The sequence below is a fragment of the Nipponia nippon genome, unplaced genomic scaffold (assembly GCF_047370975.1).
Source record: "Nipponia nippon isolate SJK-2023a ecotype South Korea unplaced genomic scaffold, ASM4737097v1 scaffold_14, whole genome shotgun sequence".
Lineage (NCBI taxonomy): Eukaryota > Metazoa > Chordata > Aves > Pelecaniformes > Threskiornithidae > Nipponia > Nipponia nippon.
This window is the reverse complement of record NW_028262330.1, coordinates 11,183,876-11,200,680: the sequence shown is the minus strand read 5'-3', so window position 1 is coordinate 11,200,680 and position 16,805 is coordinate 11,183,876. Positions and strand designations below refer to the sequence as shown.

The following is a 16,805-nucleotide window of genomic DNA, read 5'->3' as shown; positions in this document are numbered from 1 at the left end:
TGCTAGGAATAATTATTTGCTTTATTCAAGATTAACATGCAGTGTTTGCAAGATGAAACCCCAGAACACATTCCCATTTCCTTACCATAACTGCAATTAATAAGACTGATCTCTTATAATGAGATTTTCTGGTGGTTTTGGCCTGGCTTAGTAATGTTACAGTAAAAATGTCTATTCCTTGGTAAATGCATTAAGTGATTTTTTTTTTAATTAAAAACCACTGTAAAATATTGATTATTTTGAAAAGAGAGAACACCAATAAAGAACACCTGTCCAAAATAATTTTAAGTTACTTCAATGATGGAAAAAAGAAAGAGCACCATTAGAAAAAGAGGGGAAAAAAAAGAGGAAAGCAGTTTTAGCAGGTGGGACTGAAAAGTGGTGACATGTTGTAGTACAATACTGAAGGGCTGAAGGATATAACGTGGTGTTGCGTGATGTGGAAGAGAACCAGGGACCACTGGATTAGCGTGCCACTAAAATGCTAGATGAGGTGCGAAGTACAACTCTGAAGTATTGTGATACGAAGGAGTGAGGCAGAGGCAGAACTGCTGGTAGAGGACAAGAGAAATAAAACACGATCTTTTCTTTGGCACCTTCCAGCAGGAGTTTACTCCCTCACAGCCCACAGACCCAACACACGCTACAGGAAAACCCAAGGACCCTCCAATATTTATCCAGATCCCCAGAATTCATAACATTTTCAACCAGCCTGAGAAATTCTGTTTCTCTCAAACTACTGTCTAACATAAATTATTCCAAGACACTTTTCTTGACGTTTTCTACACAAGTGTTTCTAGAATAACCTTTCTGTAGAACATGCACCACATTTCCACCTAATGCAAGCCCACACTCACGTACTTTTTATCTCTATTTTCCAGGATATTTTCAAACACAGCTTTTTCACTGTTATTTCTCAAAAAAAAAAGTCATCAACTTCTTAAAAATAATTATCCAATTTCACAGAATTGTCATAAAAATCCATTCTTTCTACTTGCATCAGAAAGTACAGCTAGAATTCAGAATTTACAGGCTGTGAAACTTGTTTGTAAATACATGCCTTTGGTTGATAAATATCCGGATCGTATTTCTATAAACAATGGAAAAATACAATGTTGCCAACTCCCATGATTTTTTTATATTTTGCTTTCCTGTTAAGACAGTGAAAGTGAGGGCAAGAACCTCCACTCTGGCAAATTTTTGTAACTTTCTGGCTCTTGTGGTTAGGAAAAAATTGTTTAAAGTATGACATACAGCCACCTGAAATCAAGAAAGCAAGCGATAATTAAAAGATTATTTTAGACCAACTTCGTAAAGAAATAAAACATGACTTCTTGGTCTCTGTGCGTTACTCAGCATAGCCCAGACTCCCTCCCCAGTAGTTAATTCAGCTTCAATAGTTAATTCAACTTAATTCAATGGGGGTAAACTGGCCTCAGCTCCTACCAGATTGCTAAAATGAAGTGGTCGAGAGAAGGAAAAAAAAAAAAAAACCTAAACCACAGAATTTGAACAGTTAAAAGTTTGTGTCAATACTTCCCCGAGTGTTACGGGATCTCCGTTGCAGTTTCACAGGATCAGGCTCCTCACATCCTGTCCTAAATCACGAGGAAGAATCTTACACAATTGACACTTTACCTTCCCACGACACAGTCGAGGTCTGTAAATCCTGAACACAGATTTATCAGGGAAATGAGGAGTGGGAAAGACGAGTTGCCCTTAAAGATGTACAGATTTATAGCAATATGGGAAGCGGAAAGACGGTTATCATATAAAAAGGTCCTTAAGGGACAGCAAGGAGCAACAAGGGAACCGTGAGTCATGAGCTGCCAGAGAAGAGGATGCGTATGGGGAGCAATGGCCAGAGCAAAGTAGCAATAAAGGAAGTTCCAAGTCAAATGTGCTCCTTCCCAAAGGTCGAGATGGATACCCAAGCTTACAGTATTTATCGAAAATTAAATTCCCAGCCAATTCAGACACTGCACCAACAGCAACCCCGGGAAAGGGACATCGTCGACTGAAAGGATCCATTGATAAACAAGGTCACGGACCACAGCTCTTTTCTTTTGCTTTGTTACCAGCTCTGCTTCTTTATTTTCCTTAGTAAGAGTAGTTGCCTTGAAGGTCTATCTACATAGGCAAGTGGCTCAACGCAAGCGAGAGTGCAAACTTAAAGCATTCAGCTGAGATTCTGAAAGACGGTATTACACTTTGGGAGGCTGGAGTAAGCTTCTCTATTTAAGGGCCTATTACCAGCTGCTCCTATGGTGAGACAGCAGTGAGTAAATCGGGAATTTAAAATCGAGTAAATCGAGTCCAAGCACAAAGTTACTGCACTCCTAACTTTCCTTTCCCATCCCAGAAAGCCTCAAGAGTGTCAAACTCCAAATTCTGGCGCAGGATCCCTGGTACTCCCATGTATCTCAAGATTTTAAAAAGCAAGGTTTTAAAAAGTGACTTCCAGGAGTTTAAGCAGCAGCTATTTTTGAGACAAAATACAACACTGAGCAACACGTGGAAGCTGAAGACAAAGAAAACCAGTTATCTGTGCGTGAATATCATCTCCAGGAAGATCTATCAAAATCTCAAGAGAGACAAGTTGCACAGAAGTCTCTAAACAAGAAATAATTAATTCTCCTCTTAGTCCAGTAGTATCCACATCAAAGGTGAAAGTAAATATGACAGTAAATATTTCAAAGAATTGACAAGTCACAAAATGAATTTTTAATATTAAAAAAAATGTAGTAAAGGAGAAAAGGGAGGAAAAAAAGCACATCTCTCAAATTGTATCAAACCCAAGAAAGCTTCACCTTAGTTACGACAGCTTTTCCACCCAGACTTTATGTAAAAACTATGTAAATGATAATCAAACGTATACTTCAGAAAATAGTGTGACTTTCTTAAAATGATTTTTCAAGGCTACCTAAGTGTTTTCAAGTTAAGTAGGCTACCTAAATATTTCCAAGCAACTAAAAATCATGCAGCATCCTTCCTATTTTGCAGAGAAAACAGACACAAAGTTAGCTGCCTACCCCAATTTTAAGCTCAGTGAAAACTAACAGTAAAACCTGTCCTTACTTCAGTCTGAGCGAGATGCATGCTTATGGGTGCCATCTCAAAGAACACATCGGGTGCGTACAACTCAGGTGTTACAAGGTGTAAAAGCAAAAGAGCCCAACTCAATCGAGGTGACCCCAGGATGTAGCTCACAGGAAGCCTCCATGCCCTGTTCCATTAGCAGGGTCCCAGGACTCGGCCCCCCATCTCCGAAGTGATTGCTGAAACCATAAAGTGCTATCGAAGGTGGCACTGCCTCTGCCACTTCTTTCTCCAAGCCATATTTACAACTGAAAGTGACCGTGGCTACTATGCTTTCTAACTCCGTTCAACACCACAAGTGGTGTTACCTGTTCACTAGTTAGGTTCTCCTTTGGAATTTAGGAAGAGCTTAACAACAACTTTGCTTCACAGCTGGACTGCAAGAGAGCTGAGAGATCAGCATTAAGCTCCACGGGCACGTTCACACATGTAAGGAAGCTGAAGTTCAGGCACCTGGAACATCTCCGGCACGAAACAGCTACCCCATGACGGAGGCTTACGGTATGTTTCATAGATGTCTGGGATTCCCTGACTCCAGCCTGAACAGAAGCACACAAACCCCACCGAAGTCCCACTACAGACGTTTAGAAAGGTGCTCTGAGCCATTCTTTAGACAGATCTGACAAGGTCATACAATAACGCAACCGAGAAACCAGGCCCGTAAGGCTGAAGCCCCGATGGCTATTCTTATACTCCAATTACACAGTTCTTCCTATGTCATTTGCAGTGACCCAGGCTTAGTATTACCAAGATAAACATTATTATTGGGAGGCTTAAAACCTCATCAACTCCATTCTGAATAAACACACTGTGCCTAGCAACTATACTTTAATTCGCAGACATATATTCCTTTCGCGGTGTCAGTTTTAGTGGCTCAGAGCTCGCACGGCAGCTGAAGGCACAGCGCTCCCAGCCATCCATGTACGCTCCTTGGCAGCATTTCAGAAGCCTGACGACACCAGTTTGCGGTACAGGTGAAGAGATGGACTGACCTGATTGATGGAGTTGGCCGCACAGGACGCCAGTCCGGTTCCGAGGGAGGCGAGCAGGAAACAGGTCAGGTCGAAAGGGACCGGGGCCATGGCAAAGCCAGCAGACGCGGTGCTCACAACCAGAGCTGCAACACAAGCGAGAGCACAGTTCAAGGCATCAACATGAAACCGTCTCCTTTCTACGTACCACTAGAGTTAAGGTTTTTAAACCCCGTAAAAGACCTTGTGCAGATTAACTTTTTACTACTTTTATGGATCAAAGCAGCTCCAGGAGCTGCGTTCAATTAGTACTAATACTCTACATAAAGAAGTCAAAGATGAGAAGGAGAGCTGTCAGGGATGAAATGAGAAACCCAGACGCATCAGCACCATAGTAGAAGAGGTGAGAATAAAACTTATACCTGTATTCCCTGTTCTATGGATTTGCTCCAGGATCAAACTGCCTCACGCAACATGTACATGAAACACATTCGTTCCAGTAACTCAAATGCCTTTGCAAAGTCTAACATGGAAGAGAAACAGTAAAAAAAAAAAAAAAATATCCTGAACTGAGAGATATGCATTATATCAAATCACAGCAGGAACTTGAGCAGTGCAGAAAGTCAGAGAGACTCAGGGCATGTTGGCTACAGCTGGTGAGGCCAGTAGCCTCCCTATACAAGTATTTGCCCACACTGCTCCCATCTGACATGCCCACTTCAGGCAGAAGGTACAATCACATCATCACATGGACCTAGCAATGTTTAAAGGCCTCAAAATTTGAGTGGATTAATAAAAATCCATTTCAGTTTTGTCATCCAAAATTATAACTTTAGCACAGTACTGCAAATCACATCCTTAAAATTAAAGTCACCCAAGTCTCAATCCTAGTATTGTAATTATCCAAATAATAGGTCTTACGAACATCACTTTTGGCAAGAAATAATACAACATGAAAAATTTCTTATTCTATAGAAGTCAGCACATTTCCTGAATATCTTGATCATGACCTTGAACCTTACAATTTAAAATTAATCCTTTTTAAACAGAAAGTATTTAAATAATATTTTGCATGTAATTACACGTTCCAGACCTCAGCTAGCTCAAATCAAAGAATCAAAATGTTCTTATCTTCCCGATTCCTACAAAGTCTCCTCTTTCTCTGAAGTTAAATGACAAATAAATAACTTCTGCTGAGTGAAAATACCTGGATTATCTACTAAGCAGCGTAACCCGAGATGAAGAACTAAATGTCACGGCAGAGACCTGCCGGCAAGGATGCACATGCAAAGTGCTAATTTTAAGAACTGTGCCTGCATAAGAATCTTAGGATTTAATCCTAAAAAGACAGTGAAGAAAACTTGCTGCTCATCAAAACTTTCCTCTAAGTATTAAACTCTATTGGCAGCTGAATATGATTATAATAATGTACGTAATATTATTATAAGCATTCATTATTTAGCCCTGTTATGGATTCACAGGCTGCTGTGCAGATGGCTGTCACACGGCCTGGCTGTGAGTGCGCTGCGTCGGCGTCCTTGACACCAAGGTAGGTCCCTGGCTTTCATTCCCCACCACAGCACCGCCGGGGCCAGCACCAGGCTCTTGCTGCAGGCCCTTCAGCCCCTTCTCAAATACAGTGAATCTACGACGGAGCCTTACCCCTCTGAGAAGCTGTGAAATAACCAGGGATTCTGTAACCCCCCGGGACAGACACGTAGCTACTGATCATTTCTGAAAGACTGGACCCCTTTATTATGGAAACACAACAGCATCTTGGTTTCAAAACTCTTGGATCCTTCTTAGTAGAGCATGCAAGAAAATATGAAATGCATTGGTTTACAACTGATAGAGTTAAAAAATACACTGAAAAGATGACGGGGAAAGAGTGGCGTTTGCATTTCTGAGAGTGATTGCATTCTCTTTTTTGCATAATAAATCACACGTTCACTTCTAGACAAGAATTTAATTAAAACTTATCTTAGAGAGCACTTTACACCAATTTATTATGGGAAAACACCAACTCATTTACTGAAGAAGAAAGGTGGAGAAGATTGGCAAACAGTCAGTGTAACATTACCATTACACTGACCTCAAAGAAATTCTAATACTGTACAGCCACAGCACTAATTAAAGTCCCCATTGATTTCTCCAGATTAATTTCAGCCAGTCATTTCAGCGTGACTTATCAGGATCTCATTAAAAAAGGCTGTCGTACATCCTCTCACTTATCCCATTGAAACAGGTATTTTTAGTTGTTTGGGCAGTGCTCTGAACTCAAGGCATTCCCTGCTTGTCTCATTGCCCAGCAATTCAAATGCAACACATTAAGAGTAAATAAGAAAATGTTCCCTTTGGATTGGGAAGTTTATTTTCTTTTCCTGTGGAAGCAATAATTTACTCTTCTACTTTCCTCATGGAGGAAAAGTATATTTAATTGAGATCACATCAAGGGAATGAGATAATTGACTCTGTTTGTTTTTTAATCCCTGTTAGTTTAGTGCTTTAGGGGCCAAATTAACTTCACCTTATTGCATAATAGATGGAATTGATCCTTTCAAGATTTGTTGATGAGAGCTGGCATTATATATGCTCTTCAAAAAGCAGCAAGGATTTGAACTTACGATCTCAGCCTAAACCTAATTTTTGGTCTTCTAAACATCTTTAGCTTTAACAAAAATTCACAGGGGACATTTGTCTCCAATTTCAATGTAAATGAAAAAGAAAATGCTAATGGAATGGTGACAAAAAGGGTGAGTTATGATGTGTCTAGCATAAAAAGACATTCCAAAAGTCTACAGTGTACAGTATTCTTTACATTCCTCTTCAGCTTCATTATAACGTGATCTGCCTTTATAAACCCCTGAATTTGTATTTATAGCATGCGAATCACTATGCCATATTTTGTTTAGCTCCTATTAAAAAGTAGCCAAGCCAAAATAAAAGCGTAGAAAGCCAAAGCAAACCAATTCAGTTTCAAATCTCCTTTCTGCTCCTGTACTGATGATATAGCCGTACATAAGGAAGGAAAAAAAGCAAATGCATTTCTACTTTAATTTAAGAAGCAATTTCACTGTTTTACTACAAATGTTTATATACTCCTTAAAGGAAACCAGCATTCCAAAAGCTGATGGAATTTTCCTTCCAGAATTTTCACACTTTGGTTTCTGGAAAGCTAAATGTAGCATCAGTGTTAGTGCTATACATCTGACCAATGTTTCCTTTGTAAACTTAGATTTCTTTGGGTACAGGCATATCTAAGTTTTGTTGCAGATTATAACCTGCACGCTAAAGAAGGCCAGACTCCTGAAGCACACTTAAATTCGGGACAATAATTTGAAACAAGTCTTTGCATCATATCATAGGAATTCAAGTGCAATACTACGAACAGAGCAGATAATCTTTCTACCATCAAACAATTTTAAAATGCTTTGCAAAAAATAAACTGTAATAATAGTTTATTTTTATTTCATTAGTTTTCCTTGTAGCATGGAAAACAAACTGCCAGAAAGCTACCGCTATTAAGCTTTTTTTTTTTTATAGGATAACAGTCACTGTTTTACTAACCACAAAATGACAGGCGTATGAAATATATTTAAAACTGAGAATAAATGTAGACTAGTAATAATCTAAACAATATGCACCGATAAATCTTTGTCAAAGTTTCTGGCTATATTAAAGCTACCACTTAAAGAATAAATGCCATAATAAATGCCATTATTCCAGAATAAAGTGAAAATGTACTAGAACTCCACTAAAGCAAATGGGTTTTTTTACTAGAGCGGCTGTTACCAGATTTTTAGCCTACGAACAGAACATAGGCATCTGATGTAGTCATTGCTGCTCCATTACATAGCGGTTTGGTAACAGTCAAACGTCATTATGCAAAGCTGGATATCCATCGTCTTCGTTTTACAAATACGCAACAGACGCAAAGATGAAGCAGGATGTTCACGATCACATCGTAAGTCGGTAGCAAATATCTCAGGCTTCTGAGTTCCAGTTCAACACTTTCATGCTAGAGGATCACTAACGCAGATGCAAATTCATATGTGAGCAATACATCCAATAAATCCCAGCTGTCTTCTAGTAAACAAGATAGGACTATTTTCTTAAAAGGGGACATATCAGAAAATGCTCTATTTTAGTCTCCAAAACTGAAAATGCTCATAAACTATCACCTTTGTCCACTTCGAAAAATCTTAAATCTGGGTCAGTAAGTCCATGATGTAGAAACCATGCACAATTTTGTAGCTGGTAGTCTTTACTCCTCGGTTTTTGTCTAACATTGTCTAGCACAACACAGAGGAATTCAGATTGGAAGGGATCTCAGGAGATCATCAAGTCCAACCTCCTGCTCAAAGCAGGGTCAACACTGAATTCCGGCCACGTCCCTTAGGGCTTTGTCATCTCCAAGGACAGCAATTTCACACCATCTCTGGGCAACCTGCACCAAAGTTTGACCGTCCTCATGGCGAAACTATTTTCCCTTATGTCAAGCCAGAACCTCCCATTTCAATTTATGAAACATGTTTTGTCTGTGCCAAAATTCACGTATTTTAAAAGAGATTTGAAAACTAAAGCATAGATGCTTCCAAATCTGTCTTCAAAAGAATTTTGGCACCTGATCGGAGAATGTCCCCATCCTCCCGCCTGTGGAAGGAGCTACAAATGATCAGATGGCATGAAAATGATATGTAAATCTTTACCTTAAAAACAAACATCAAACAAATGTATGGGCCTCCTCAAAGAATTGATTATATCAGTCTTGCGATTCTGTCCATAACATGCACATTACACTTTGATAAGGAAAACGCACAATAGGTTTGATTCTGATCTGACCACAGTAAGCCCCGGAATGACTCTATTAAAGATAACTAATTCCTCCAGATTTACAGAGGTGTAAACACCTCAGGCTGGCCTATTTTAGCTCTAAGGTACAGACCATGACAAAACCAGAGGTAATTTACTGTCAACTCTACTTCCACAATGTTAATAGGATACTGGGTTGAACTCTCTGAGCGCTAGCTATAACCAAACAACATCTCACATCCTCAGTGAGAGAAACACAGCAAAACATAAGCTGACTTGGAGAAAGTTTCCAGATTTCTTTGTGTTTGGAGAAATAGTAACATACTTAAAGCGAAGCAAAGGAGGGTTTCTGCTAGAGAGACAGAGATGCTTTTCAGCAGTAAGGGCAGTAACACGCTGCTGCAGACTGCCCAGGGAAGCTGCATATTCCCCGGCTGGTTTTAGGAATGGACAAAGCGACATCAGGTCAGGAATGCTACACCTAAAGGTGATCCTGATTTGAGGGAAAATAGAGAAGATTAGAAGTGTCCCTTTGAGGTCCCCGTGATTCTGCATGGATACTGCACACACTGAACCAAAGCAAGATACCAAGTGCAGAAGCTGCCCTGGTGAGGTCTGAAACAAAGTCTTCAGTCATCAGAACAGAAAAGCAACGTTCACCATGCTTTAATGGATTGACTGTTAAAATGTACTTTGAAGAAAATACTACCAAAACTGTAAAACACTTTTTAAGAGTTGGAAGGTAAAAGTGCCTTGCAATGAGCTGCTGTAAAAGAATGTAAAGACTTTGGGGGAGAGACTGTGACTTTGCATATGATCTCTGGGTAAACAACAACCAGTTAATACACAATTGTGAATAAAAAAGAATCTTTAGACAAATTAATATGCTTGTGAACACAAGTGAAAATGTTAACTGTAGTATATTAAAACACAGGATAGAGGAAAAGTAAATGAATGTTTGAAACATATGGGCTTTAGTATGACTTTCTAAAGGAGATCCATGTTACGGTAGCCTGGAGTCAGGATTCAATTCTTCCCGGCACAGCAGACAGAGATATGCTAAAGACACAGCCCCTTCCTCAAAGAGCTTGCAAGTTAGATTAAAAATTCTACAGCTGTTTAGAAATCAGCAGTGAAGTTTACACCTGACCTATGATACATCCATTTCTCAGACAGGCGCCACACATCTAGCTGGTTGTCCTCACCAAAACACCGATGCGCAAGACATCCTTCACTACAGGAGCAACAATGAGAAAGTGTTCAGAAACCAGAGAAATAGCTAATGAGAATATTCAGCATTTTTCATATCGTGCCTTCATCACACTTCCCCCAAATTAAAAACTGAAGCTTAATTTTCCTGTGTTTTTGCACATAGCTTATCTTAGTTTTCATCTGTGATCACTAGGGAAAACATTACTTAAATGTAAACTTGAAGTTAAATTTAAGATGATACAATCTGAAATTCTTAACGTCTTTGCATTATAAATCATTAGAATTTCCTCCTATTACCAGACCCTCACAGCTCTCTCTCCTATTTTCAGCTACACATGAACTTTAGGATAAAGTAGAAAACAATGACACTTTTAATTCTGAAAACTTATCAGACAGATGCACTGGCTTTCCAAGTGCCTCGGTGGTAAGGCACAGCTGTTCAGACAGCAGCCAACACAGAACGCCACAGAGACGGGAAAGGATGGAAATTGAACCCATAAAGGTAGATGACGCAACAAGTAATTAGAAGTTCCCTAATTGTTTTCTATGGAAAAGAATATAAACAAAAGTCTTTTCCTGTTGGTAAGGCAGAGCTTCTAATGGCAGCGTCATGAGAGCTGCAGTTTACATGAAGCAGGAGGGTATGGTAATAGCTAAACTCATTTCCTTTCCAAGGTGAATTACAGTTCAGAATACAAACAAACATTCTCTTTACTTCAGCAGCGGGAAAAGAAGAGGGCATAAGGAAGTCCCATTTTAACATAATGCAGAGTTTGTTTTTTTGCTATTTCATACTCTAAAAAGTATAAATAAAAAGTCTGCCAAAAAAACCACACAGGGTATGAGATCTATCAGAACTTCATGGGTGAAAGGAATTGAGTTGTGTGTCATTTGTAACTTAAAAACTGACCTCAGAGAATTTATTTTTCTTTTAAAAAAATTAAATCAAAGAACTGCACCACCATATTCTTTACAGAATATATAATTTGTCTAAATGATTACACAAGTTGGAAAAAAGCTAATTCTACTTCCTTGCTCTGCACAGTACACCCAATATTCTTCCTGCTCCTGTCTCCTACGCTATCCTATCACCAATAAAGACCAACAACAGAACTCCCCTCCTACAAACCCCTCTTCATCCAACTTATTCTTTTACACTTTCTGCTTCCAATAAAATCTCCGCACCCCAGATCATCTTCCCCACCAAATACGTAAAGATTACAACAAGAAGAGAGATTAAGGTTTTTTCTATATCTCTACACCTTCTCAACAGGTACAAAGTTTACTACGCTTGCCTTGGATCAAGAACAGCACATCTCAAAATGCAGACTCACACAAAACAACAGACAATCATGGAGCAAATGAAATTCTGGAACCTTTGCCTTTTACAGGCTTCAAGGAACACCCTATTTTAAAGTCAGAGTAGTACTTTCTTGCCTGTCAATATTGCCTTTTGCATTAAAAAAAAAAAAGAGTCTACTAGAAGCTGTTGAAAAGTTTGGCAGCAACAGTGAGGCCACACAACAAAAGTATCACGTAAAATTATTTTCTCCAGAAAGACACTCTTCCATCTTGCTGCAGTTCTTGAAACTCCTATTTTGAGGAGCACCAGTAACACTCTGATGCAGTACTAACACTGAGCTTACCCCTGAGGAATATCAGCAACAACAGTTCGTTCTCTCCCTCTTTTAAGGCGGTCACTTAATCATTGCATTTTAACTTTTAATTTCTGGATCTACTGAGATTTTTTAAATTTAATTCTGCTTCAATAACTAGCACAGCTTTCAAGTTCACACAAAAGAGCCACTTAAATAAAAACACCTCACTGAAAATATGCCCAGAGAGCTACTTGTTCATAGAGCACTTATAAGTTATCCACGGTCAGCCTAACAGAAACAAAGTATTACTAGAACTGAACAGCTTGGGGGAGAAAAAGGCAAGACCTTACGCAGAAAGAAAGAACAGTTGAGGCTGTATGTGCCACAAGGCTGTCACAAATTTGAAGTACAATAATCCTGATAACTGCTGAATCTGTCAGTAAGAGTTTTATATATCTAAATTTGAAATTACTAAGGCTAATATGTAAAAGTGACACGGTAAAGTACCAAAAGACATGCTTTTCATCCCTCAAGTCTACTAACCCAGCTCTTTACCAGCACAAAATTAATGCCTTGAGGTTTTTTTAAAAATAATGAGGAAGAACATTTGGACATACAGACAAGATCAGTTTTGCCAAGTCCAAAACACGAAATGCCTCATCAACACTGAGAACTAGAAAGCTTTTTATTATAGAAAAATTTAAATGACCACTGTACACTGTATGTGGTCAGTACAATTTTTCCATGGAGAAACAAACAATGAAAACGTATATATTGCGAGACAAAAAGTTTCAAAAAGTAAAAAGTAAACTGAATTCAGGACTTTTATTATAACAAATTGTTATGGCAAAGAACAACAGTTTTATTATCAAGAATTTATTTCACCCAGCGGAGAGAGCACCACAGTAGGGACTTAGGAAACTATATTTCTGTTCTTGGCCCTGATACAGACAAGATGTAAGGCTTTGGTCAGATCATTAGAGCTTCCTTAGACATAAAAGTATATATAGCACTACCTATTGGCAAAGAAGTAATTTATAGTTGTTAAGTATTACTACTAGAACAAGGGAAAATGTAGCTAGGCTACAAGGCAATTGCTTATCAAACTGCTGGTTTGAAGATGCCACGCTATCATTGACTAGAAAAGTAAATTAAACCTTATTTTAAAAAATTTAATTGGTCACACTCCAACGTTTTCCTTTATAAGATAGGAAATTATTCGGATTATCTTTTGTTGGCACTTTTAATTTCACAATAAGCGGTACTAAAGTGAAAGCTAAGTAAATAAGACAGAACATTGGTAAACTTAAGCAAGACGACTTTAAATACTTAATACAATGCTCATAAATTCACTTCCTAACTCAGTTGCACTGTATTTTTTGTACTAACTCTTGCTTATCATTCCCAAAAGCTAGCTGACAATACGATGCAAGCTCCTCCTCACTGTTTTTAAACAAATTTAATGGGAAAACTATTAAATGCTTCCATAAAACAATTTTTCCCTGCACACATATGATGGAATTGACCCAGGCGCTTTCTGTCAGTAAAGTGGGAATTATCACAGGAAAACCTACACAGTACCAGTAACATGCTAAAGAACTCTGCTACCAAACAGGATGCACAGAAGTGAAAAAATGACCAGTAGTACCTGTAAGCTTAATTTTGGACAAGCGTGCCAAGATTCCTGGCAAGTCATCCAGCCGTAGCTTTATTTCTTTCCATTGTCTGTCGTCTTTGGATTCTGCTCTTACTGGTGTGACTGAGTCTGCAGTTTCTGCAGCTGACTTCACTTCTCTCAACTCATTTCTGCTTGATGTCTCAGATAAAGGTTGATGAACAGGTGGAACTGGTCTAATCTTGTGTATAACCTTTTTTTCTTGATCAAGTTGCTGAAGCTCACGAAAAGGAGATACAATTGAATCCGACTTCGGTTTGGCTCGTTGGCTGAGGTCTTTGTTGTATTGTGTTACATACTAAATAGAATGAGAAATGTTAAGATGAATGGTTAAGAAGATATTTCTGTCCATTTCAGGTTATTAACAACATCAATTATATTGCTATATTGTTCTTATCGTTAGGAGAATTACTTCCTATGATGACATGACTGAGTTAGCCTGAATTTCAAACACTTATTTCACGTGCAAAAAAGTTTCTGAAGTTGGACAAGACATTACAAAGGCAGCTTTTCATTTCACAACAGCACCAGTAATGTCTACTTAAGCTTGACGAATTGCTTCTGCATAAAACTATTTCCTCCCTTGTAGCTTCAACAGCAAACTCTACTTTATTCATATTCAAAACAAGCAGATAATAGCATCTGATTTAAAACTGATCAATTCACCTTTAAACAAAGGGGTACACATGTGCCCATAACAACTCCAGTCTCCAAATATAAGGACTAAACTTTTTGTAACTTTAAGATACAAAAAAAAAAAAAAAACAGGAAAAATACCAGAAAATACAATCTACCTCCTATGATATAAAATCAACTCCCACATTAGGCTATTACTATTTATCCCAAACTTTACGCTAATTTACTAGACTTAACAATTTTCAACAGGAGTACAAATGAACATATATAGAAAGAAAAGTTAGGAGACAGTTGTCTCCTCTCTTGTAGAACTCCTACAGAATAAAACACAGAATAAGAAAAAGACCATTTAGCTTCTCCTATGTTTCTATTTCCTTTCCCAAAATATTCTATATATTTCAAGCACAAGAGACAATCATAAAAAGACTGAGCTTTTAACTAATCATAGCTTAAAGTACACGTTAATAATTATAATGAGGAAGAGGGATCTGAAACTTTTCAACTCTGAATGAGTGACGTGAATACAGCTCAAATCAATAGGAAAAAAAAAAATAATAATTTGAGAAGTGCTGGTGATCCCCAGAAGTGTGGAAGAGACCCCCATCTCTTGCTTCATACAGGATGGAAGCTCAAAAAATACCAACAGATGTACACACTTCTTGCGGTCAAAGCAGTCATTAGCTGTAAGGCTTAGCCTTATCCATATTTCATAGATATAGCTCCAAAGTACAACGAACAGGACAACTCAAGGAAGAGCAAAATATATCTTTTACCACCATCCTCTGAGATGTGATACAACTCTTCAAAGAGGAAGATAAAATTTCAAGAGTTTGAATGATAACTGCGGCTCTTTTAATACCCCAAACTAACAGCATGCTACAGAATGCAACCCATTAAGTTAACGAGCTCAGAAGTTTTGATTCAAATTAACTCATTAATTCTTCAGTCAGAACACACTACCTCCACAAGTGAGTTCTATCTATCACTTGTATGAAAGCTAGCCAAGATTTCATTTGCTTACTGACATTTTAACAAATAATAACACTGAAAATAATTTCATTTCACATTTCTCAACATGAGACAAGCGCTCCACTTCAAAGGCACTGAAAGGAAAGCCCCCCATCAGGTAGACGACTCGCTGCGGCAGAAGGCACTGTCCTTGACACAGTGAGTTTCCTCCAGCCTCAAATGTTTTAGATCCCAAGTGCTTTACTCTGATACAATGCCGAAAAGGAGATGCTTGGAATTGCCTGAGCTTGGTAGATATGAAAAATATTATTTTTATCAACTGCTTTCCATTTGGACTCATCACATGGGACAAAACAAATTAAAGAATGAAAAATGTGGGATAAATGCACTCCCTGACTTACCATTCGTTTGAGAAAGTTAAAGTACTGAAATGTAATCAATCTGTCATTGGCTACGTGGCATAGATGCACGAACTGGCATGGTACCTGCCGTATTCCAGTCTTCTTCAGATGCCAGACAAATAGTCCTATTTAAAGAAAAAAATGAGAACATTAGATTACAGTTCCTTCTCTCCCATTGAGTTTGCTTCCACTCCAGACTACACTGCCTGTTGTCCGCTGTGACACACGACACCCCCACAAACGAGAACCAGGGCTGCTCAGGTGGGGAGAAACGTGTTTGCAGGCTCCAGGTGAAAGAACTGAAAGTGCAGCCTTGCCCTGATGGTTTTGGGGTTTTCTTCCAAATCTCCCCACTCCCTAGCGACGCATTTTTAGTTTCTTGTTCCATGGCTATCTCTACATGCTATAAATAAAGTTATCTTGGCAAAATGGCACGAGCAGCGTGGAAAGGAAGCAGGTGACACAGGGCAGCATCAAAGTCAAACGCATCAAGAGGACGCCCCTGTGTGACACGACACCTATATCCCTATATAGAGGGACATATAGAGAGATATACAAGCTCTGGATATCACCATATTGAGCAGCCCCAGGGACTACTCACAGCCCCAGGGTCGGGTCGGGTCGGGTCGGGTCGGCCCAGCCTAGCCCGGCCCGGCCCAGCCCAGCCCAGCCCGCCCCACCGGCCGCCCCGCACAGCGCCGGGCGCGGCCCCCCTCCACCCCCAGGCCCCGCCGGGGCCTCGCTGCCCCGCGGGCGGCCGTACCTGCCAGCGCCCGGGGCGGGCTGCAGTGGCGGGCGGCGCTCATGGCCGCAGCGGTGCTCCCGCCGCCCTCTCCCCTCACCGCCTGGGCGCCGCCATCTTGCCCGCCATGACCTCTAAACGCCTTCCGGGTCGGCGCTTCCGCCGGCGGGGAGGGGATGCCGGCCCTGGGTGAGGCGGGAGCGGCCGGCGCCGTTCCCCTTCCCCGGGGAGAGGGGTCCGGGCCCGGGCCCGGGCTGTCCCCGCAGGCCGCAGCCCGGGGGATCGGGGCCCGTCAGGCTGCGGGGAGGCGCCCTCGGCCCCGCCGTTCCCGGGCGGCGGAGCGGGAGCCCCGCGCGGGCCGAGCCCACCGCCTCCGGCTCCCCGCCGTTTCGCAATGGGGAGAGAAAGCGCCTCACGGCCATGGCGGCCTATATTTATATATATAATATATATATGTATATATATTATTTGGGGTATAATAACAGATTAAGGCGTTCAGATGGGAGCTGGGGCCGGACTGGAGACTTCAGGCACCTTTCCCATGAAGAAGCGGCCCAGAGGCCTGCCTGGGGCATCCTCCCAGCTGCTTCTTCCTGGCACTGGTTGCGATTCCCTCATTTGGGAATTTCCTCATCATTCCTGGGCTCGTTTTCCCTTAGCAGTTGCAGACTTGAGGTGGTGTCCATGACA

At 40.3% G+C, this 16,805-nt stretch overlaps 1 protein-coding gene across 1 annotated transcript in view; it reads right to left on the bottom strand.

Annotated features, from left to right (window-relative positions):
• The window catches only part of COX10 (cytochrome c oxidase assembly factor heme A:farnesyltransferase COX10), a 106,290-nt gene extending 89,896 nt beyond the window's left edge, over positions 1–16,394 (bottom strand). Inside the window, exons 1-4 of the mRNA XM_087750794.1 lie at positions 16,137–16,394; positions 15,374–15,498; positions 13,341–13,665; positions 4,092–4,216 (exon numbers count right to left, since the gene is read on the bottom strand). Coding sequence (XP_087606920.1) covers positions 4,092–4,216; positions 13,341–13,665; positions 15,374–15,498; positions 16,137–16,179 — 618 coding nt within the window. The 5' untranslated portion in view covers positions 16,180–16,394. The remainder of the gene's footprint in view (positions 1–4,091; positions 4,217–13,340; positions 13,666–15,373; positions 15,499–16,136) is intronic.
• Positions 16,395–16,805: the final 411 nt, after the last annotated feature.